The 24,269-nt window shown below is 32.1% G+C and overlaps 1 protein-coding gene and 1 non-coding gene across 5 annotated transcripts; both read right to left on the minus strand.

The window, feature by feature from the left end:
• Positions 1-1,115: 1,115 nt before the first annotated feature.
• On the minus strand, positions 1,116-1,234 carry LOC147924066 (5S ribosomal RNA). Its single transcript, XR_015587947.1, has one exon. It is a non-coding gene; the product is annotated as a 5S ribosomal RNA (ribosomal RNA).
• A 1,114-nt stretch (positions 1,235-2,348) lies between these two features.
• LOC104757307 (putative LRR receptor-like serine/threonine-protein kinase At1g29720) lies at positions 2,349-12,011 on the minus strand. Of its 4 annotated transcripts, none has more exons than XM_010480036.3 (25): positions 11,624-12,011; positions 11,316-11,502; positions 11,142-11,213; positions 8,374-8,445; positions 8,204-8,275; positions 8,059-8,130; positions 7,902-7,973; positions 7,513-7,584; positions 7,345-7,416; positions 7,209-7,271; positions 7,046-7,117; positions 5,920-5,979; positions 5,752-5,820; positions 5,583-5,630; positions 5,450-5,491; positions 5,276-5,319; positions 4,794-5,185; positions 4,482-4,680; positions 4,359-4,379; positions 4,123-4,254; positions 3,919-4,037; positions 3,600-3,810; positions 3,271-3,502; positions 3,033-3,183; positions 2,349-2,942 (listed from the first exon to the last, which is right to left on the minus strand). In XM_010480036.3, the coding sequence occupies exons 1-25, from the start codon at positions 11,727-11,729 to the stop codon at positions 2,568-2,570; spliced, it is 3,027 nt and encodes a 1,008-aa protein (XP_010478338.2). In that variant the 5' UTR covers positions 11,730-12,011; the 3' UTR covers positions 2,349-2,567. The 4 variants fall into 4 exon arrangements, with proteins under 4 accessions (XP_010478338.2, XP_010478339.2, XP_087352389.1 ...); XM_010480037.3 differs by having other exon boundaries at positions 5,450-5,488; positions 11,624-12,004; XM_087496263.1 differs by lacking the exons at positions 5,752-5,820; positions 5,920-5,979 and having other exon boundaries at positions 5,450-5,488; positions 11,624-12,004.
• Between the last annotated feature and the right edge of the window lie 12,258 nt (positions 12,012-24,269).

Raw genomic sequence — 24,269 nt, forward strand, 5'->3', positions numbered from 1 at the left:
TATAAGACAAAATGAAACCCTTTCCAAGTATCACACGTTCGCAGCGATATGAGATTCTACACTTTAATTAGACCACAGCGATAGCCTTAAGAGTCTTAGACTCCCTCGTGTAGAGAATATCAAAGATTTTTTACCTATTTTCCAGTGAAAACAATGGATTCAGGAATGCGTGGACATAGATCATAACGAAGTTCAGAGGATAACGTAATCGACACGTCATAGTGAGAAGAAAAGATGATGGCTTAAACGACAAGTCAGCAGTGTAAACAGTCTAAAATGGGCGACTCTATCTCAGTTTCACCTTCAAACATCTTCACAACTTCCGACATGCTTGTCCTTACTACTCATTCATGTCGGGGAGACGGGGACTTATTTTAGGAAAAAAGTGAAACCTTGTGCGAGGGGTGGGAATAAGGGTTTATGCTATGGATTCTGTCGGAATTTTAAGGTTGGCGAAACTATGTGATAAATCAGAAGCAGTCAAGCAGAGGTTGTTAGTTCACCAATTCATAGTTGCTCTGGTTTCTCATTCTGATGTTAGCTCGCGCAATGTAATAATGGAGATGTTTCTGGTTACGGATGTGTTGATGATGCACTTGTTGAAATGCGATCTAAAGTTTAAGTATTTGTCGGTTTTTATTTTCTAATCAATTTGGGGGTTTCAATTGTAGTTACATTTTATTTTCTATATAATCACGTAATCTCATTCATCTCTAATCAATTTGGAGGTTTTAATTTCTGTTTTAACTTTTAATTGCAGTTACATTATATTTTCTATATAATCATCACATAGTCTCATTCATTTCTAATCAATTTGAGAGTTTCAATTTTTGTTTTAATTGTAAGATATAATGATTAATGGGTGCAATTACATTTTACTTTCAATATCATATAATCATGTAGTCTCTTTCATTCCTAATCATCTGAGAAAAATCAGACAATAAAATAGCATTCAAAAAAGTATTATATATTGTTCTCTGTTTTTTTTTTTTTGGAAGTATCAGAGATCTCTGTTCTACTATCTTTTTTTTCTAACATTGTTGTATCAGAGGTTTCGGTCCCTTTAATCTTGATCTTATTTTTTTTTATTTTTTTTTTTGAACAAATTTTAGGGAGGGATGCAACACGAGGACTTCCCGGGAGGTCACCCATCCTAGTACTACTCTCGCCCAAGCACGCTTAACTGCGGAGTTCTGATGGGATCCGGTGCATTAGTGCTAGTATGATCGCATCCGATCTTGATCTTATTCAGCACAACATAATCATAAGACAAAGACGATGGCTTGAAATGCAAGTCATTACCAGTACACTCTAGGATTTGATAATACAAGTTCTATCTTAGTCTCTCCTTCAAGCATCTTTACAACTTCGTGAAACCTTGATCATTCTCTCTACCTCCTTCACTCTAACTAGGGGTGTCAATCGGGCTGGCCCGGCCCGGCCCGGCCCGAATCCCGTAAAGCCCGCATATGTTTGAGCCCGGTCCGGCCCGGCCCGAAATATTTCCGAGCCTATATTTCAAAGCCCGAGCCCGGCCCTAACAGGGCTACAGGGCTTTTCGGGCTTATCTTACCGATAAAAAATTCAAACTTATAAGCTTTAAAAACAGTGTTTCAAAGTGCACTATAAAAAAAATCAATCAAAAATTTAATAACTCATCTATATTCATTACAACCAACTTAATTTAATATAAAAAATTTAAGACTAAACAAAATTTTGATACTTTAACCAAATAAACTAATATATAATTCATATAAAATATCATAGATAAACATTTTTAAAGTATTAAATATGGTTATTAAGTACATATAAAAACTAGGATTAAAGTTTAAAACTTTAATTACAATAAATTATTAATCAAATATTGCAATCAAACAAAAATGTTAACAAAAAAGTACAAATATTTTTGTTAGAGGGCTTTTTGGGCTGGCCCGAGTCCGGTCGGGCTAAGCCCGGAAAACCCTATAGCCCAAACGGGCTGAGCCCGAAAAGCCCGATTTTTTCTGGACATATATACTTAAGCCCGAGCCCACTATTTTTCAGGGCCGGGCCGGGCCAGCCCGCGGGCTTTGGCCCTAATTGACATGCCTAACTCTAACTGTAACTGATCGTTTCCCTACTCGAACTTTTATTTTTTTTCTATAGAAAAATGTTTAGAAAAAATGATATATATAGTTTAATGAAGAAATTTGTTTCTGCAGGGTCACTTATGTAAAAAATAAACTCTAGATTTGGGACCATATTCATATAGTTAATCCAATTAATGTCCATTTTATGTCATCCGAGTCAATCCAATCAATGGAAATGAGTTCGGAAGAAATGTTCAACCAAAGTGAGAACAAAGAGACTTTCATAAAAATATTTGATTTGAGTTTGACAAACATTTATGATAGATACATACATGTGCTTTTGGATGTACATTAATTTAGCATATAGTAAAGTTTAAGACAACTTCAGTGATATAACTATAACTTTAGGAATATAACCTCACAAGAGCCTCTCATAAAGTAATACAGTAAGAAAAAAGGTAACGTGCACAGCTTTTGATTTTACAGAGACGAGGATGGTTATTCTACGGTTGGAGTTTGGATCACGGATTGTGGGTATAATGGGTAGAGATCAGAAACAGAGGATTTTATTGTTGTTGTTGTTTGGTCGGTCAGACCAGACGTGCTCGAGCTACCATGTGTATCAAAGTCGCTCAGCTTTGACATGTTCCAGTTATCTCCATATAAACCAGGATCTGACATAACCTGTGGTATTTCGATCTCTCCCTGGAGCATTTTAACAGCCTCTGGCATTGCTGGCCTCAAGGAAGGAGATGAGTTTGTGCAAATGAGAGCAACTTTGACCATTCTTACGACTTCATCGCTGTTGAACTCACCTTCGAGCTTTGAATCTATGATCTCCATTATATCCCCTGTCTGTTGCAGCGTCAGTGCCTGTGATTTGATATAACAAAGGGATTGAAGTTAACTTATGGAAACATATATACATAATGGCCTAAAGTGAAAGAAAAGCTCAATTGTTACCCAATTAATAAGCGAGACGTGATCAACACTTCCCTTCTGTTTCGCATTATTTTTTCCACTAACAATTTCTATTGCCACAACACCGAAGCTGTACACGTCTGCTTTCTCTGTCAGTTGACCCCATAATGCATATTCAGGAGCCATATATCCGCTGCAGCATTAGAGAAATTAAGAATGTGATATTTCTTTAGCCATGATGCGGTTTTAGACTTTACGTTCTACTTCAATATATACTTACATGGTTCCTGCAATTTTGGTGCTAATGTGACGGTCTTCTGATTCATGGAGCCTAGCCAACCCAAAATCAGATATCTTTGCATTAAGGTCAGCGTCTAGAAGCACATTAGTTGTTTTTATGTCACGGTGAACCATCCTCATCGTCGATCCTTCGTGGAGGAATGCAAGACCTCTTGCGATTCCAACACAGATTTTTTGTCTTGCTTTCCAGTCCAGTTTCGAGGAACCCTTTCCTGGAATTAATGGATGTTAACCAAAGTGAAATTACATATAATAACATTGACGCTTGAATTAAACATGTAATGAGAAACATGCATGACTTTAAATTACCAAACAAGGCAAGAGCAAGAGAGTTATTTTCCATGTACTCATACACGAGCAGCAATTGATCCTTGTCGACACAGCAACCATAAAGCTTGACAAGGTTTGGATGATTCAGACCTGAGATCATTCCTATCTCATTCACAAATTCGCGGTTTCCTTGGCATGACTTAGAAGAAAGTTGCTTGACTGCTATCATAGTTCCATCCGACAGTTCTCCCTGAAATATATAAGTTTCTCATATCAGTAACCTACCTACTAATGCCACATTCTCTCACGTACGTGCCTACGCTTTGAGAAGAACTTGGTATGTGATCATTTAGCCTACTTTGAATACGGATCCGAAACCTCCTTCTCCAAGTTTGTTGGCTTCATCAAAATTGTTTGTTGCAGCTTGCAGTTGCCTCCACGTAAAGCATACCGTTTGTAGACTCTCGGCTCTCAGATCTGTGTGATCACGTTCACAACCGAAAAACATTACTAATGCTAAAACGAACCCTCGGTCTTGTATAAGAAATGGTTTCATATATACCTCTTTCTCTTTTTTTATTGTGTTTAATCCATCTTCTCCTGGCATATATTCCTAACGCCAAGAGAATTGCTACCAAGGCACCCGAAACCCCCATAATTAGGAGGTAATTCTTGGGATGTTTTATTTTCTCCGCTGCAAAATGAGACACAACATAAGTGTAAATATGTTTTTTTTTTTTTTTTATCAATTATAGAAAGATTTTTTTTTTAAGTATTTTTTTTGTTTTGTTTTTGGACCTCCACAACGCGGCTCCAGACCTGAAATTTTAGATGATGAATACTACAGTAAGGTCACTGAAGCAGAGAATTGAGATTGTTAAGTAAACTGAAGTCTGACGAGCTGAGGAGAAGGCTACTTACTGTGATGACACATGGAAATTGCAGAGATAAGGGGACCATAATTTCCTCTTCCAGGAATGAGGGTTGTCCCTTTCCCTGCCCAATAAAACCGAATCTCTAAAATATGATCCGTCACGTTGACATTCATACTTTTCACAACAGGCTTCAGAGTATAGTTAGCCTCCTCTTTGATGTTAAAGTCTTTCAAAACCAATTCATCCTAACAAGTGAGATAATATAAAATAATAAATTTCCAATTCCATGCACCTTAATCATTTTCAAATATGATTACAAAAAGTGAAATTATATATTCAGTATATGTTTGTGTTTTACCTGAACATAGACATCAAATATGCGCCTACCGACATGAGTGTATAGTTCTTTGTTTAAAAACTGAAGCTCCATAAAATGGAGTTTCACATCGTAGGCTCCATTTTCCAAGCAAAACGCATAATAAACGAGAGAGAGAGCAGATCGACGTGCAGTCTTATAAAGATCATGAGGATAATTTCCAGATAGTGTTGAAGTATTTGAAATGGAGTATACATCATCATCACTTCCATCATCCGTAAAGTCACCTGTGTTACTGACTCCCCAGTTTCCGAAGTGCTGATTTGATGCAGAGGTGGTTTGACGACTGTTATCAGTTTGATAAGTTGTTTTACCAAAGGAGTTTGTGATAGTTACATTTTCTCCACCACAATTTATATGCAGTGATCGCTGATCTACAATCCATATAACAAGTATTACCATCAGTAGTTAAAAATAATGCATGTTAAAGAGATATAAATCAGAACGGCTCAGTACAAACTTACATTTGTTGCATTGGATTGGAGCCGCGCATGGAAGAATCCCAGTTCTGTATGACAAGGCGATCAAAATAATTAGGCATCTCAAAAATACTATTTAATTATTGCCATATATGAAAGTAAGATGCTGTTAAGCTTGATTTGTTATTGTAGCAAATTAGAGAAGAAGAGTGTACTTACAAATTGTTCTTCAAATATGAGCTTCGGTATTTGTTAATGCTACTGATCATTCAACAGAAAGTGAGAGCATCAACAAATAAATATATAGAAAACAGAACTATCACTTCTACCATAATTTCATGCACGTACGTACCTCTCCTGGCAGTTAGACGACCATGAGAAATTGTTATAAGAGAGATCGCTGTGAAGATTCACCAAACATAGAAAAACCGACAAGCCCGAAGATATATTAGTTGACATGCATGCATGGCAGAAAAATTATCAAGCCATACATACAAAACAAGTTAAGGCCTGAAACGTACATATAAGATTTGCTGTTGCTCAAAGCACCAGATTCAATGTTTCCAGAAAGCAAATTGCCAGTCAAATAGCTAAAAGAACATGTTAAACGGTAAATAAATTATACAGAGTAGTTCTGTTGTACGTGTTCACATTAAAAGGCTTCCAAAGACAAAGATTATAGCACTTACGTCTTTTTTGGAACCTTTTGTAGTTGAATTTCACCAGTCAATTTGTTAAACGATAAATCACTGCAGCAAACCATGTACAGTAAAATCTCTATAAATTAATAATGTTGAGACCAAAACATTTTATTAATTTATAATGATATTAATTTATCTATAAATTAATAATTATTATTTTATAGTGTAAATTAATAATTATTAATTTATAGATATATTTTTAATTATTTAAATTTTTTAAAATTATGAATTGAAACAACTATAGCAAAATAAGATTAAACTTTCGGATGTTATAAATTTTATGGTTTAAGAACTGAACTTGTAATATCTAGAAATCATTATTGACAATAAATTACAAATACTATAGACAAATTGACTTATACACATGACATACATAAATTCTAATCTATGAATAATAATATCAATTCTCTTATTTTAATAATCTATCAAATTATCAAATTGTAAATGATGCATATCTAAAAATTAAAACTTTTAAATTAAATTATCTGTATGACATGTTATAGAATGTTTTAGAGATATCATTATAGTTTGAAAATACAACATTACAATTGTTTTATAGAAATGAGCTTTAGGAGAAACATACACTATTATATCAGTATATATATATATATATATAATTTACATGATTATTAATTTCTGATATTATTGAGACCATGAAGATTTCAAAAAACTTATTATCTTATCAAATATTGTTAACTTTTACACTCGCCCGACTTGGGATCAGCAAAATTTATTAATTTATAGTGTTTATTAATTTATAGGGGTTTTACTGTATATAATAATAATAAATGAATTTGCTTATTTATAGTTTTTGCAAACATTCATAAATATATTTTTCTCATACTTGCCTATCTCTAACAACAAGTTATCTTTCTCTATCGATGCCACATACAAAAAGTACTAAACTCATAAAATAGGGGCCCAAACCAATGTTTTATGTGCACACTACACAGTACACTATACACACTTCTCACCGAAATAAAATGTACACTATACACACTTAGTCCTACTACGCAATATTCCGCAAGTAAACTTTAACAAGCTAATTTTTTTTTAATACAAAAAAAGAAGCTAGTTTTGATATGTTTCAAATTAATGTAATCAAGAAACTTACAGAATCCGTAGAGTTGTCAAATTCCATATGTAAGGAGGAATTGAACCAGACAAATTCACATTCCTCAAAATCCTGTAACGGAGGAGTTTAAGTTTAACATCCTCGCTCAGATGAAATCAAGCCTCAAGACGAGACACATAAAGCTTCATAGGTAAATACATACAGATTTATGAGTTTGTTAGGTAGTTTTGGAAACGAGTTTATCCCAGTCGTATCACTAATGCTCCTGCATATTGCTCGGAATGTCAGTCTAGTTTCAATTTTCGTTTTGGTAATCTATATTGAAAATAGTTCATTACAGTTGAGTAAGATTTTCTAGGCGGGCCACTGCATCAGGAATAGGTCCTTTCAGTCCACTTGCGTATATATCTCTGTAAGTCATAACCGACAACAAGTTAGAATGACACAGAAAGACAAACTATATAATTGAGAGACTAATTAGAAATAGTGATGATGGACAATCTTACAGCCTTTGAAGCCGAGACCAGTTGCCGATATATTCTGGGATGGTGCCAGTAAAGTTATTGTCAAATATCTTACTGCATAATGAAAACAAACAAAACTAATTTAGAGCTTTGTTAAACTTATTTTCTTAGACTTGTATAATATGTTTTCTGGACTATCTCTTCACATCCTTAAGTAAGCCTTTCGCAAGTGTCAAATCAATTCACACTACAAAGAAGCAAACCATGAATACCTAAAGTGAGGAACACTCTCAAAGCAAAATTCCTAATCAACATGTATTCATGTGTTAATCATCTTCAAGTGTCAAGTCTAATTAAAGAAGAGCATTTCCAGTTAAAAACGCAAGCCTTTTGAAATCTTTCATAGCTAAGTATAGAGGAATTCAACTTACAATTTCTCAAGGTTGACTAGTTTAGCGAAAGAGGTAGGAAGGCTTCCAGTAAATTGATTGGACGCAAGTTCCCTGCAAAACACGGTTTCACAAAAAGGATCAAAACTGTAGCTTGGTTAAGATGGTTAAGATGGTTAAGATGCATAGGGTATCTTACAATGTTATTAGTTTGGTCAAATTACCAAGCTCATCAGGAATCGTACCAGAGAAATTGTTGGCTTCAACCGCTCTGAAATTTTTACTTTAATGCGTTAGATGTAATTAAAAGGCACCATACAGATGAGGAACTATTAGAGACGTACAAAAACGTCAGATTCTTGAGATTTTGCAACTCAGGTGGTAACTTTCCAGACAACTGATTAGCGGCGAGCGAGCTGGGAGAAAAAAAAAAAATCAAAATCAAAATACGTACAGGCATGCAAAACATGAAGATAAAGAAACATCGGGAAGAAAGAAGAGAGAAGGAGCTAACATTTTCGTAAGGTGTGGCATTGAACCCCACTCCATCGGGATTGTACCCGAAAGGTAGTTTCGGGTCAAGCATCTGCAAACAAGAACAAAAACGAGCTAGAATATTTGCCCATCACTCTCGTTGATCACAGTTCTGTTGATCTCTCCATTTATATTTGGAGTAAAGTATTGTGAGTATTTATAAGCCTAAAATATTGGTATAGTCGATTGTTTTGATTTATTTTCTCCAAAAGTGTAACTATTTAACTTATAAGCGAAATTGTGGAGCTTTTTTTGGTCGATTAGTTTTAAAATCTATTCAAAGATTTTTGGTAGTTAATTATGAATCACCCGTTTAAAAATTGATTATCAAATTCATGAAGGTATAAATTGTGATTGTTTTATACGAAATTTTAATGAATATATAAATAAATTTAATAATATCAGATATTTGGAATATATATCTAAATATATTTCATATATGTTTATTATTTTCATGAAGATTGAATATTAAATTATAATGTTTTTTAAATAAAATAAAATCAAAACTGCTGACAAAAACTCTTACAGCATGTATGAATATACGTATATTCATACGTTTTTTAAACAAGTAGTATCGTTTTAACTGTAATTTTTTATTTTGTTTTGCACGTTTTTGTACTTTAAATGTAAACTCTTAGACAAAATTTCAGACTGTCAACCTTGAAGTCACCTAAAGTCACAACTTACTGGTAATCGGTTGCTTTACTTTAAAAATAAAGCTTTTTGTAAGGCATAATTTATTCATAATTATACAAACTAGAAGAAACCTGTTAAGTAAAAAAGCTAACGTAAAAAACTTGTCTATGCTAAGCTTGATTAAAAATGGAAAAAAAAACAAATACCCTCAAATACTAAAACAAGTTTTATGAGCAATCTCCTATATATTAATAGAGAAGCATTCCCACACAAAATGCTGACATATCGCACTCACATAGCTCCAGACACTATTTCCTTTATTTGTCATTAGCTTTTAATAATATTTACATCCGTTTTCCAAAAATATAATTAAAACCCAAAATTAAATTCTTATATTCTCTTTTTAACTTAATTACATCATTTAATTACATTTTCATAAAATCTTTAAAATGAATTTTAAGAACTCTTTGTTCATATGATATCTCCTATATATTACTCCCTCTGTATCAGAATAGATGATGTTGTAGGATTTTATTTTGTATCGGAATAGATGATTTTCTATATACTTTTATCAATTAATGCTAAGAAATTGCAAAGTTCAAGAATCATTAAATGAAAATTTAAGAGTTTGATGAAATATTATTGGTTAATAATTATAAAAATATATTATTAGAAAATAATAATACACTTATTGTTAAATAATAAATGTTTTTCTTGATTTATGTAAAAATCCTAAAACATCATCTATTATGATACAGAGGGAGTAATAGAGAAGCATTCTCACACAAAATGCTGACGTGTCGCACTCACAGAGCTCCAGACACTATTTCATTTATTTGTCATTAGTTTTTAATAATATTTACATCCGTTTTCCAAAAATATAATTAAAACCCAAAATTAAATTCTTATATTCTCTTTTTAACTTACTTACATCCTTTAATTACAGTTTCATAAAATCTTTAAAATGAATTTTAAGAACTCTTTGTTCATATGATATAATATGATAATATAAGATTGATATTATAATAATTCTCATTGGTTAAATTTTGATTATTATACAAAAAAAATTATATATATTTTTAATATATATATGCTACACAATCGAATTTTAGATTACAACTACTGATAAATATTATAGATTTTGTAAACAAAAATTATAGTAAAAAAAATTTAATAATTATTGGATACCGCACATAGTGCGGGTTGTTACCTAGTCTCCTATATATTAATAGAGAAGTACTCTCATACAAAATACTGACGTGTCACCCTCACAGAGCTCCAGACACTATTTCATTTATTTGTCATTAGCTTTTAATAATATTTACATCCGTTTTCCAAAAATATAATTAAAACCCAAAATTAAATTCTTATATTCTCTTTTTAAATTAATTACATCCTTTAATTACATTTTCATAAAATCATTAAAATGAATTTTAAGAACTCTTTGTTCATATGATATAATATGATAATATAAGATTGATATTATAATAATTCTCATGGGTTAAATTTTAATTATTATACAAAAAAATTATATATATTTTTAATATATATGCTACACAATCGAATTTTAGATTACAACTACTGATAAATATTATAGATTTTGTAAACAAAAATTATAGTAAAAATATTTAATAATTATTTGATACCGCATATAGTGCGGGTTGTTACCTAGTTATAAGTTATAACATATACCTGTTCCTAGCTTTCAAAAATAGCATTAATTGACACAATTACATTATTTTTTAGAAATATATATTTAGATTTGAGTTGACTATCTACATATAGGGTATAAATTTTAAGAAATAGAGTTTATTGTTTAGCGTTTAATGTTTAATATCAAAACTTTAAACTTAAAACATGATGCTATGTTTAGAACTTTAAAGATGATATGATATATTTGGAACAAAACTTTTTTCCTGTTATTTATGATTTTTTCCCAAATTAATCAAAAATCAAGTCATGTATAGATTTCATATTTTTTTTTTTGAAAATTGACTAAAACCATTAAAATTTAGGTTCCCTATATTTTTTAGGAAAATCAATTTTCTCCTAATATATAAATATGTCTTGCAAATAGGAAAACATCCATTAATCATATAAATCCAAACTTACATTGACCGGAGATATTGAAGCTTGACCAACTGAGGCGGAAGTTTCCCACGAAGACTCATAGTTTTGAGAGTTCTGTATTTGTTTAATAATGCAGCAAAAAAGTATATGAAAATTAATATGAGATAAAAAGAAAAAGATCAAACGAAGAGAATACAGAAGAATTATAATACTCACAATTCTGTAATATGACATGTGGCGTTTTTGTTGAAGCTACAATCACAAACAATGGTGTTGACCATCCCCGAAACAGACTCAATTTCTGGTATGGTCATCAGTTTTCCTTTAGGACAAGGGTATCCATTGCTTAGGTTCAATCGTCTCGTGATTCCAAGTGTAGTAGCTATCTCCTTTAGCGCATTCACTGCATTAATATATATTAATAGTAAAACATAAAACATGGAGGTTGTATATAAAAATCTATATACGGATTATTATGTCTGTGTTTTGTAAGAATTTTCCAAAATGGGTGATTCTTCTCATACATTCATCTAGATCAAGAGCTGGCAAAGAGGCCGATGTTGTTATATATGTAAGAGAACTTGTGATGATGGTGAAGAACAGAAGAAAACTCAGGAAAATGATCCACATATCGATAGAAATTATGTATATAGTGATTCTTTGTTTGTGTATGTGCTTGCTGGTTAATCACAATGTTAGTAATATAGCGATAGAAAAGTTACTTATATAACATGCATGAAGAAAATGTTGTTGATATTTTTTTTTTTGTGTGGTTTGCTTGGGTCGTCCGTGACTAGACATAGATAGTAAAGATATATATACTGTATATATTGGCGAAAATAACTGTTGACGTCAAGTTGTAGGGGAGGGTGAACAGAGAGTTTCATGAATAATTGATGTTTCTTTTTAGATAAATATGAGTGATTTGATGTTTTATCACTTTATGTCTCCTGATTTTCTGGATATTGAGCTCAAGTGCCAGGTTTACTAAAATCTTATACTGAAACTTTTGAAAATTTTCATTTGATAAACTAATATCTTACTAAATCTAATCATAAAGAACAACTCCAACAGTGAAGGAATTCTAGGGTCCGAATGGTAACAGCGAATTTGGTTGTGTGGGACAAATGATTTGACAGTGCGGTATGGTTCGACTACGGTTCATGCGGGATAAATATATTTGCGGGACAAGTGCGGTTAATGCAAAATAAACGGTATGGAATGATGTTTGATTGGTGAAAAAATATTTGCAGTACACTATAAAATATATGACTTGTAAAAAATAAAAGTTTGGATTACATGTTATAAATTTTTTCTTGTTGGATAAAAATTATGAAAACATCATATAATTTCTAAATAAGTAATGTAACATTTAAAATCAAATATTTTTTAAAATTGCTAAAACATAACTAAATTACATAATTACACATTTAAATTCATAAACTCTTATGTAATAATAATAAGTTTTATAAAAAAGTTAACTAGAAAAAGTGAAGTGACTTTAGTACAGTGGCAGGAGGTAAGTCCATTTGTAGAAGGCACCATCACATCCGGGATCGAGTCCCGGTTCCTACGAATGTAGGAATTTAGCTAATAGGTCGGCCAGTTGTGGCCCAATGGTTGACAAAAAAAAAAAAAAAAGTTAACTAGAAAAAAAACTTTAAATAGTAATGGCTACTAAAAGAAAAATGAGAAAAATGATTTTTTTTTTCTTTAAATGGTATGAGAGAGAAATTGTGTATAATATTTCTGAATATTATTTTGTGTGTTTATGTTTAAATAAATATACAGATTTATTATTATATAAATATATATGTTATCCAGTGGATGCGGATTTCATGAACCGCTGGTTATTAGACATGTTACAAAATGAAGTGCGTTTTTTTATTTGATAGGCAATACTTGTTAGCCTATAATACCGCAAATCAATATACTTTTTGAAATGAGAAAAATGTATATTCATGTTAACAATTGTGATTGGTGTTCTATATGCTGTTTTGTAATTTTTTTCTGAAATCCGCATTTGGTATTGTTACCAATCACTACCTTAAGATTTTTTGGTCAATTTCTTTTTATTACTAAAATATTAAATATTTGAATTTTAATTAACTCAAACGAATCTCTTATTATTGGAGGTGATCTAAGGGGGTTATTGGTTTAGGATTTAGAAAGAAATTTAATGACTTTAAAAGTTATGTAAAATATGTTGTTATTCAATCAAAACTTTTTAAAACTCTTTAAAAATTTGGTGTTATTGGTTGTGGATTTGTAAAAAGTTATCTAAAATCTTGATAAATCTAGTGTTATTGGATTAAGAGTCTTATAAAGTCATTAAAAGTTTTATGTTATTCAATTCAAACAAAAGAATCTTGGATTGTTAATGAATTCAAAATTTGTGTTATTTGTTTAGGATTTTATATCATTTCCTTCATAGCAAAAGTCATGAAAACTCTTTCATCAAATAGAAAGATTTTGAAAGATTTTATGAAAGATTTTACAATATTAGAAAACACAAATCAGCAAGATTTAAAATAACTTCTTAAACAATTTCTTATAGAATCCTTCATTTTTACTTTCTAATTTTCTATGATTTTAAAAATCAGCAAAAATTTAAAAAACACAAAGTCATTGGAAGGAATACATAGTAATGATCTATGCATTGTGAATGTGTTAACGAGGGATGATTGCATTGTGAAGATATGTACAGAGAATATGGAATCACAAATTTCACGGAACACTATCAGAGTGTCAAAAATTATACACCTGTTTTTTTGTGTGGATTTGTTTAGTCACAGTATTACCATCAACAAGAGTTTCAATCGGTGGCATATAATAAAAATCTTATCAGTGATTTTTATGTTTAAATCTTCAAGGTCTTCTTGGTCGTCGTCGCACGGCTACAAAAGTAATTATACATATATGACCAAAAGTTATAATGGTGATGTGAACGCTTGATATATTTTCATGTCTCCTTGTGCTTTTTCTCCCGTATGTCATGTAAGCCATGAAACTAAATTCTAAAAAAAAAAAAAACTGGTGTATTCGTTTTATAAACACTTCGAATACATCTCTAACTCTTATAATCAATTCATATATATTAAATATCATATATATTAGATTGTGACACAGCCTGAAAAACACTAATAAATTATATATAATAACAGAATAACGTGATTTGATGAAATCAAACTCCAATGGAAAATGTCACATAGATGAACTATTCACCATTTTTTTTTTTGACAACCTTACAAATTATAAGCAAGGATCGGGTTCGAATCGGATTTGGTGAGAAGACAATAAAGGTGAGTACCAATAGCCTACTTGCTTTTTCTCGAACTATTAACCACTTGAATAAAAACACTTGTGTAAGATAATATTATTTTACATATCGTAATTGAATTATTTAATTTGATTTGTCAATATTGTACTATCAATGGTGTTAACAAAATAATAAAATGATGATTTATCTTTTTCTTTTAACACTAAATTAATGATATTTTTAATTTTTATTAATGTCGATCCAAACACGTCATGCCATATAACCTTGTTTCGTGATATTTTAAACTTTATAAATTTAAATATTTATAATATTATTAATATTTCAAAAGTTTCTAAAATATTTATATCTGATATAGTTAAACGTATTTGAAGCAAATGTAACCGATACAAATTTTTAAATTTGAATTGTTAAGTTAAGTTTCCTGGTCTTATGTATAACAAGCAACTTACCCTTTTTAAATGATAAATGATGCATGAGATTTAAAATTACAATTATCAATGATACTCAACAATCAAACCCTCACAAGTATCATGCATTCGAATAACTAAGTGTAGAAACGGAAATCAATTACAATTTACATAGTTAACAAATCATATTTTTTATAGCTAAAAAGTTATGGGATCTAGAGCCAGAATACTTTATATGGTGTCTTTCCAAATGCCAATTGCACTGACGATCTCTAAATATCGAATTTTTATTATCAGTTGAATTACTTCTTCCACCATTTATTTTTTCATCATTTCACAACACGAGTATCGATTACAACCACATGCACCCACAACTTCACACCAAAAATCATTTTTCCTCTCTTCACCAATCATTCATGATAATTAACGTCAAGTAGAATAATGAGGAAACTCAAAATATCCTCAACAACTCTCGTCATGAAAAAAAAACTTTACGATAGACAATTTCTACTTTTCATCGACAAATGTATGTTGATCTCAGAAGCAAATACACAAGGAAAACTGAATAGTTCGATAGTATTATTATCACAAAGAAAGAGCTATAAATAGTCAAACAGTTGAAGACTCAATCTTCTACAGATACGGAAGCAAATTAATAGGATGCACTACTACCTGAAACAAAAAACTAGGACAACCTATTGACTCCTTATACATCGAAGCTTATTGACAAACAAACTAAGACCAATTCAAACTTAAAACCAACATTACCTCTCCTAAACTGAAAGCGATAGCAATCAGTTTATCTTCTCACAAACTCCGAACTTCTCCCTTAGTTGCACAAAGACTTCCAAACTTAAAGGCTTAGTCAAGATTTCTGCAGTCTGCTCCCTTGTCCTACAGTGAACCAACTTCACAACTCCCGCCTTAATGAGATCTCTTAAGAAATGAAACCTGACATCAATATGCTTGCTTCGACCATGAAGAACAGGATTCTTTGACAACTTTATAGCTGAGCTATTATCGCACATGATTGTGGTGCTTCCTGACTGCTCTAACCCAAACTTCTCTAAGATCCTCCTCATCCAAACACACTGACAAGCACAATGAGCTGCTGCAACGAATTCAGCTTATGTTGTTGACAAAGTCACTACTGGCTGCTTCTTCGACGCCCATACCACAGCTCCGCCACTTAACAGAAACGCATAGCCACTGGTGCTTATTCTATCATCGATATCACCAGCATAGTCACTGTCTGTATAGACAGTTAACTCACCAACAGCTTTCCTAGAGTAGAATATACCAAAACCAAGAGTACTTTTCAAATAACGCATCACTCTTTTAGCTGCTTGCATATGCTCACCACGAGGATCCGCCATGTATCTGCTCAACAAGCACACTGCATACATCATATCTGGCCTTGTTGTCGTGATATACATCAGACTGCCAATGAGCTGCTTGTACAGGGTTGGATCCACCTTGTTTCCGTCTCCCTCTTTTGACAATCTTGTTCCTGGCACAATTGGATTCTTCACCTCATTTGCATTCAACAGATTGAATCTCTCCAAGATCTCTCCTGCATACTTCTTTTGATGAATGAATATCCCATATGCATTCTGTATCACTTCCACGCCTAAGAAGTATTTCATCTTCCCCAAATCTGTCATATCAAACTCCTTCTTCATAGATACTTTGAAACCTTCTAGCAAGCTCTCATCATTCCCGGTAAAGATCAAATCATCCACATACAAGCTAACAATTAGAATCTTGTTACCTTCCTCTGTTTTGACAAACAGTGTATGCTCATACTCGCATCGTTGAAAGCCTTCCTTGGAGAAGTATGCCTCAATTTTGCTGTACCAAGCACGAGGAGCCTGCTTCAAGCCGTACAATGCCTTTGTGAGTTTGTAAACTTTATGCTCCTCTCCTTCTCTGATGTAACCCAGCGGCTGCTCTACATAGATACTTTCAGATAGCTCACCATGTAAGAAAGCACTCTTTACATCCAGCTGATAAACACACCAATCTTCTTGAGCTGCCAAAGTCATAATCATTCTTATAGTGTCCCATCTTGCAACAGGAGCGAAGACTTCATTATAATCTACCCCTTGTTGTTGTGCATAACCATTAGCAACGAGTCTGGCTTTGTACTTATCCACCTCTCCTCTTTCATTTAGCTTGGTCTTGTATACCCATTTGACACCTATCTTCTTTGCTCCCTTTGGTATTTCAGTGAGAAACCACGTTCCATTCTTCTCAATGGATTCAAGCTCAGTCTCTGTAGCTTTTCTCCACTTCTCATCACCTTTAGCTTCGTCGAAAGTGACTGGATCAGTTTCTGAGGCAAACATAGCAAACTCAGCTACATCTTCTTCCTCGGATAAGTTGTCGCCAGTCTCATATTCTCTCAAGTAAATTGGTGGCCTCCGAGTTCTTGTTGAGCATTGAGCACCGTTACTTTGAGACACCTCTCCAGTCTCTGAAACCACTGTCTCCGTAACCAAAGGTTCTTCAGCTTGCAACACCGGTGGTTCTTGAGGTAGTTCTTCCGAATTAGTTTCTTCCCACAACAATGGCTCTTCACTTATTCTCTCTTCTGTTTCTCCCCAGTTCCAGCCTTTTTCTTCTTCAAACACCACATCTCTACTTGTCACCACTTTTTGCGTAGTTGGATTATACAGCCGATAACCCTTTGACTCATCACTCACTCCAATTAAAACACATCTAGTGCTTTTATCATCTAGTTTCTTCCTTCTCTGATCTGGAACATGAACATGAGCCAAGCACCCAAACACTCTGAAATAATCCACCTTTGGCTTGCTTCCACTCCACATTTCTTCTGGTGTTTTTTCTTTCAAAGCAGAAGTGGGACTCCGATTTAGAACATGGACTGCCCATCTTACAGCATCAGGCCAGAACCTCTTAGGAACCTCTTTATCACTCAGAATGCACCTCACCATCTCCATAATTGTGCGATTCTTACGCTCTGCCACTCCATTTTGTTGAGGTGTGAAGGCTGTTGTAAGTTGTCTGCTAATTTCGATTTCTTCACAAAAACGCTTGAACTCATTTGACAGATATTCCCCTCCTCTGTCTGTTTTCAGACATACAACCGCCTCTCCAGTTTCTCTCTCCACTTGACTCTTGAATCCTGTGAACGAAGCAAAAGTCTCAGATTTATTTGACAGAAAATAAACCCAAACCTTTCTGCTGTGATCGTCGATGAAGGTAAGAATGTATCTTCTGTCACTATTTGAAGCTGGATAGATTGGTCCGCAGAGATCCGAGTGTACCAGCTGCAGTCTCCTTGATGCACGCCACAGACTTTTCTTTGGAATACTCTCCCTATGTTGTTTGCCCACAAAGCAAACTTACACACGTACTAGAATCTTCTGTTCTCTTCAGTTGAGGCATCCCTTCTACCATATTTTGATATTGTAAGGTTCTCAAACCTTTGTAGTTGAGATGTCCAAACCTTCGATGCCAAAGCTGTGACTCGTCTGCTTCAGTGATTTTATGACACTCCGGCACTTCCTTCCCATTTCTCTCTGCAGTGATCTTGAATAACTTGTTTCTTGTCATCTCTGACTGCATGATTAGACCCAGCTCCGGATGATATAGCTTGCATACTCCTTGTCTTATCAGAATTTCACACCCTTTCTGAGTCAGCTGACCGATGCTCACCAAGTTACTCTTCAGCTCAGGTACAAAATACACATCGCTAATAGTATGTGCCTTCCCATCAATCCGCAAGCTCACACTCCCTCTTCCAACCACGGTTAGAGATGCATTATTCCCCAGTTTCACTGAATGACGAAAATCACAATAGAATGATGAGAACCACGACCTGTCTCCACACATATGATTGCTGCAGCCTGAGTCGAGGAACCAGTCTTCCTCTTTTCTTTCTCCTTCGGTGAATGCCATCAATAAGACATCTTCTTCCTCACCATTAGCTTCAGCATAGTTGACCTTTCCCTCCAGTTTTGGACACTCATATTGAAAATGTCCAAGCTTGTGACATTTAAAACACTCGATGGATTCTTTGTTAAAGAACCGAGATCTCCCTCTTCCTCTTCCTTGTCCTCTTCCCCTGCCTCTACCGCCACGTTCTTCATATGTGATCTTCAACGCTTGTTCTTCTCCTCCATGGCTTGTTTTTCTCATTTTTTGCTCATGAACAGACAATGAGCTCTGCAGTTTATCGACAGAAAGACTGTCAATGTCTTTGGATTCTTCAATGGAGCAGACGATGTAGTTGAAGTTTTCGGTTAGAGTACGCAAGATCTTCTCCACTACCTTCACGTCATGCATATCATCTCCACAATTCCGCATATCATTTGCAATCACCATCATCCTCGTGAAGTAATCGGTGATGGATTCTCTGGTTCTCATCTCCAATAGCTCAAAACTTATTCTTAGAGATTGAAACTGAGCACGCTTCACCCTTGAATTACCTTGATACTTTGTCTTCATTGAGTCCCACAATTGCTTGGAGGTCTCCTTCAAGGTAATCGTTTTGAGAATAGACTTGTCAATTGCGCTGAAGAGGTAGTTCTTAGCTTTGAGATCCTTCAATCTTGCCTCAGCAAGAGTCTTCTTCTGTGCATCAGACAGTGTCTCCTTGTTATCTGGTTCTGTAACTCCATCCCTCACCACACAGAAATATTCCTTTGATTTCAGCAAGTTCTCCATGAGCAAGCTCCAATGATCGTAATCACCATCAAACCTTGGTATGCTCGACGCTGCAAAATTGCTTGAATCACCCATGTTTTTGTTTCTCTCTCACCCGTGTTTTCACTCTCTCTCACTAGTGTTTCCCTTTCCCAGAAGTTATGCTCCAATACCAAATGTTGATCTTAGAAGCAAATACGCAAGGAAAACTGAATAGTTCGATAGTATTATTATCACAAAGAAAAGAGCTATAAATAGCCAAACTGTTGAAGACTCAATCTTCTACAGATACTGGAAGCAAATTAATAGGATGCACTACTACCTGAAACAAAAAACTAGGACAACCTATTGACTCCTTATACATCGGAGCTTATTGACAAACAAACTAAGACCAATTCAAACTTTAAACCAACAATGTAGCCAAAAAGAAATTTCTATATAGTTAATAAACAAACCGTTCAAATTTGTTGTAAAAAAAAAAAAATTGTTCAAATTTCGTAGAAGAACTTACCGATTATAGAATTAGAATAAAATTCATGGCATGAGAGCAGATATGGAAACTCACAAACTGTAGCAGTCATAATAACCAAAAGTGAAAAACTCATTAAGACACCACCTGTTCGACCTAGGCCTGGACATAAAATCCAAATCCGAAAGTCCTAACCAAATCCGTACCGAAAAAATCGGATAAAAACTGAACCGATAATGAGAAAATAACCTATCGGTTTTTGTTTTCATTACTTTTAGATATCGGATTAAATCCGATCCAAACCGATATTCAATAGATATCCGAATATAACCAAAATATAAGAAACAACTTTGTAAACATAGATGTATAAGTAACTATATACGATATACATAAATCATAGATATAGGTATACACACCTAACTATATACAATATACACGAATCATAGATATATTCCTATATTTATGTTATTGTTTACTTTGGTTTTTATTTTTTGGCATTGACACGGTCTTATGTCTCACTTTGTATGTTAGTACGTCGCACTTTTATGTATTGGTATAATTTTATGTTAGTTTGAACTTGAAACTTGTCATTTGTTGCATTTCTATTTTTCACATATTCAGTTAGTATGGTTTTTTCGATACAATAGAATTAAAAAGTATCTGAATAAAACCTTATTCAATAATTTTGGTTTAATTTTGGTTAACGGTAATATATCTGAACCGATCCGAAATTTGAATTATCCGAACCGAAATCGATCCGAAATTTTTAAATATCCGAATGGATGTTAGAGCTAATATCCAAAAAAATCAAAATCCACAATATCCTAACTGAATCCGATTCAATATCCGAACGCCCAGACCTGCAATCGATTCCACCGGAGTTCGACTCTAGTAAGTCACGTTACCTCGTGTAGTAAAAATTGGCTATGAATCGAGTTTTATCGATTTAGTGATGACAAAAAAAACTGATCAGTAACACCAAGAGCAGCCGTAATTGGACTTAATTTTCCTCTCCGGGTTCCACATGCACATTGATTTACTTGTCAAATAATTCCGCATCGGTTTCGTTCCATTATATGTTTAATATATGAAGATGAGTATTGGACCATGTCTAGAAAAGAGAAACAAAATAATGACGTTTTGTTCTAAAGGGAAAGATAAGATAAGGAACGTGTTAAGGTGTTAGTGGTGTTCAAAAAGAAAAAGAACCGTGTTAGTATAAAAATGTTATTTTAGAAGAAATATTTTATTAGAAAACCTCATTATGGTAGACAAGTTGCAAATATTATAAGTCTGTTAATTCGAATTAAGCTTCTTCCTAGAGATTAGCGTATGTGATATGTCTGTGACACCTACCTGGAGGGCCTCCCACGTGATTATACGTCCTATTTGCATTGTATTTGCATTTAATCTGTGACTGTGAGTGTAATAATTTGATAGTACACTATTAGTTAAAGAAAATGTATATGAGAGATAAAGAAATAAACAGAAATCTGCTAACAAATTTCCTCGTATTTTTCTTTCCCTTAGTTGGATTCAAACATCTTTTTTTTTTTTTTGTGCAAACTGATTCAAACATCTAATCAAATCCTACTATATTAATTGAGAAGTATAAATATGAAACTAATCTTAAAATATATAAAAAATTACATTTAATTGTCATTAGAAAAAATTAATTAAGCTTAATTAACTAATTTAAATAAATATAATTAATTTAAAAAAAACACTCACTGATCAAATATTTAAAACATATAAAAAAATCTAAAAATTTTTTTTCTCTCTCTAATAAATTATAGACGAAACTACTAATTATTTTTTAAAAAAAAAATATATATAAACCAATCAGAATTTTAAAAACTAAGATTTTATATCTAAGTATACAATACAATTGTTTTTAATAACTAAACTTGAAGATTTTGTTAAGTTTTCAAATTATGATTCTCCTATCATCTTTATTTTATTTTATTTACAAATTGTTTGGAATTTTCATATAATACTTATAATTTAAAATGCATAATTTTTTCTGCATATGTTGTGATTTGAATTTTTAAAAACGAATATATATTACTCATTGTATGAAAATGTGTGTTTTAATTTTCACATTGGCAGGTTGGTAAAACTAAATTTATATAAATGATAAATTAATAATTTTTATTCGCTCACAATTATAATATTAAAATTACTAATTTATATTTCACAAAATTATGATACAAATACAACAAACAAACAATATAAAACTGTAATAATACGTCAAAAATAAAATACTATAATATTCTAAAATAATTAGTATTCAAATAGACTAAAAGATTTACATAAAAATTTAAAATAAATATTATCTCAAACAAAATAACTTTAAAAAAAAAATAAAACAATAATTTTTATTATTATATTATAATTTTTTAAAAATGTTGACCCGTGCTTTAAGCACGGGATATATCCTAGTGTTTATATCAGAAAATTAAAAATAAAATTAGGATTTATCCAACTAATCTCTCTGAATTTATTAATACATAATATCTATTGGGTTGGTTATCATTACAAAGGTATACTGGATAACGAAATAAGTAAAATTTCTATATTTTTTATGTTGATAATATGAATAATTAAATTTAATTATTTTGTTATCAATGAATATGATTAAAATTAAAATATTTCAAAAATTTAAACCGGAGGTACATAGCCTACAAAATAATGCTACTACTAGGCTATGATCTGTGCTAGAGCACGGATTGAAATTCCTTCTTTGTTTATTTGGTAATTTTTATTTAAAACATCGCATATATAATTATTTTATTTGTTTTAAAAGGTTTTTTGGGATAGAATATTATGACATGAAATCATATACTGAATATGGCTTATGAAAATAACATCTCTTATGTAAGATATCACGAGTTCAACTTAGTTACAACCTATATTAATATTATATGATCTACCAATTTGAAGTCGTGTACTTCCATTTTATTAAAAAGGGGATTAGTATATAACCTATTTGTAACTAACTTATTAAAATTATATAGTTTATAAAATAATGTTGTTTACTTACATTTTATTATAGAGAGGATTCAGAAGAGTGTTATAAGACTATTTTTTTTTTTTTGACAAACTGTGGTATAAGACTATTCTTCTTCCAATTTTTAGTGCGTAAATATTGATCTTCATGAGTTCATCCAAATGTGTAAAAAGTAGAATAATATGGTGAATTTTGATATCATCTTCACCAATAAAAACAGTATGTTATAGTACCATTGCCCCTAATCCTTTTAGTTCAAATTAGTTGGGAGAAAATGGTTATGCTTCCTTTCCCCCATTATAGATTCGTCCACTTAATCCTGAAAACAAAACTATTTGAATCTGAATATATTTTCCGTGAGCCATCTATGTAACATTGAAAATAATAAACATGGGTGACTGAAGTGGGGAATAGCTTCATCTTGGTCTAATCGGACTCATTAGCTTGAACTGATTCCATGCAAGGTTTTCATTTTCTAATAACTTAAAAAAATTATCGTGAATCTATCCAGAAAAATAACATAGCTGTAAGCTTTTAAGATTTTCACGGTAATCTAATGACATAAATTTGGTAGTCTCCAAAATATTGGTAGTCTAAATCATAAGACTTAAAATTCCCACTTCCTAATGTATCTTTGAGAGAGAAGGCACATTTATAAAAAGAGAATTAACTATAGATTTGTTTTGAAATATGATGATTAAAGTATCAGCAGGTTACTTATTAAAAAAATATAACCATATTACACTGAGTAAATATATTATATTAGATAAGGCTCACGTTCATACGCAGGTAAAAACAATAAATAAATCGATAATAATTTCAATATTAGTGACTATATATACATTTGAATAATTTTTTAAAAAAAACATGTTTGAAATTCACTATATCTATTTTTAATACAATTTAACATTTGTACCATCATAATAAATCATATTTTAATTTTTTCATACTTTATCTTAAATGGATTTTAGCTACAAAATTATATTAAACACAATCTATGCATCTTAGTCCATATCATAATAAGAATTAAAATATTTGAAAATAAACAAAAAGTAATTGTTAAAAAAAAACCACTAATTTTTATAGAAACCAATTTGCTAAGATATTTATATACATATCGTTGTCCTAAGTAATAATTTACTTCATGTCAAAAAAGATAAATAATATATATGCATAATATGTTAACATATGCTTTGAGTTACGTAAACACACACACGCATATATATATATATGGATTAGTTTGGGCTCATAATCTATATTATTATTTTTACAGCATTTTTGAGAAGAAGACTTGGAGTTCAAAGGTATTTACAACCAATGCCATTACCATTAA

This window comes from Camelina sativa, chromosome 17 (genome assembly GCF_030686135.1).
Source record: "Camelina sativa cultivar CO46 ecotype springtype chromosome 17, ASM3068613v1".
In the NCBI taxonomy this organism is placed as follows: domain Eukaryota; kingdom Viridiplantae; phylum Streptophyta; class Magnoliopsida; order Brassicales; family Brassicaceae; genus Camelina; species Camelina sativa.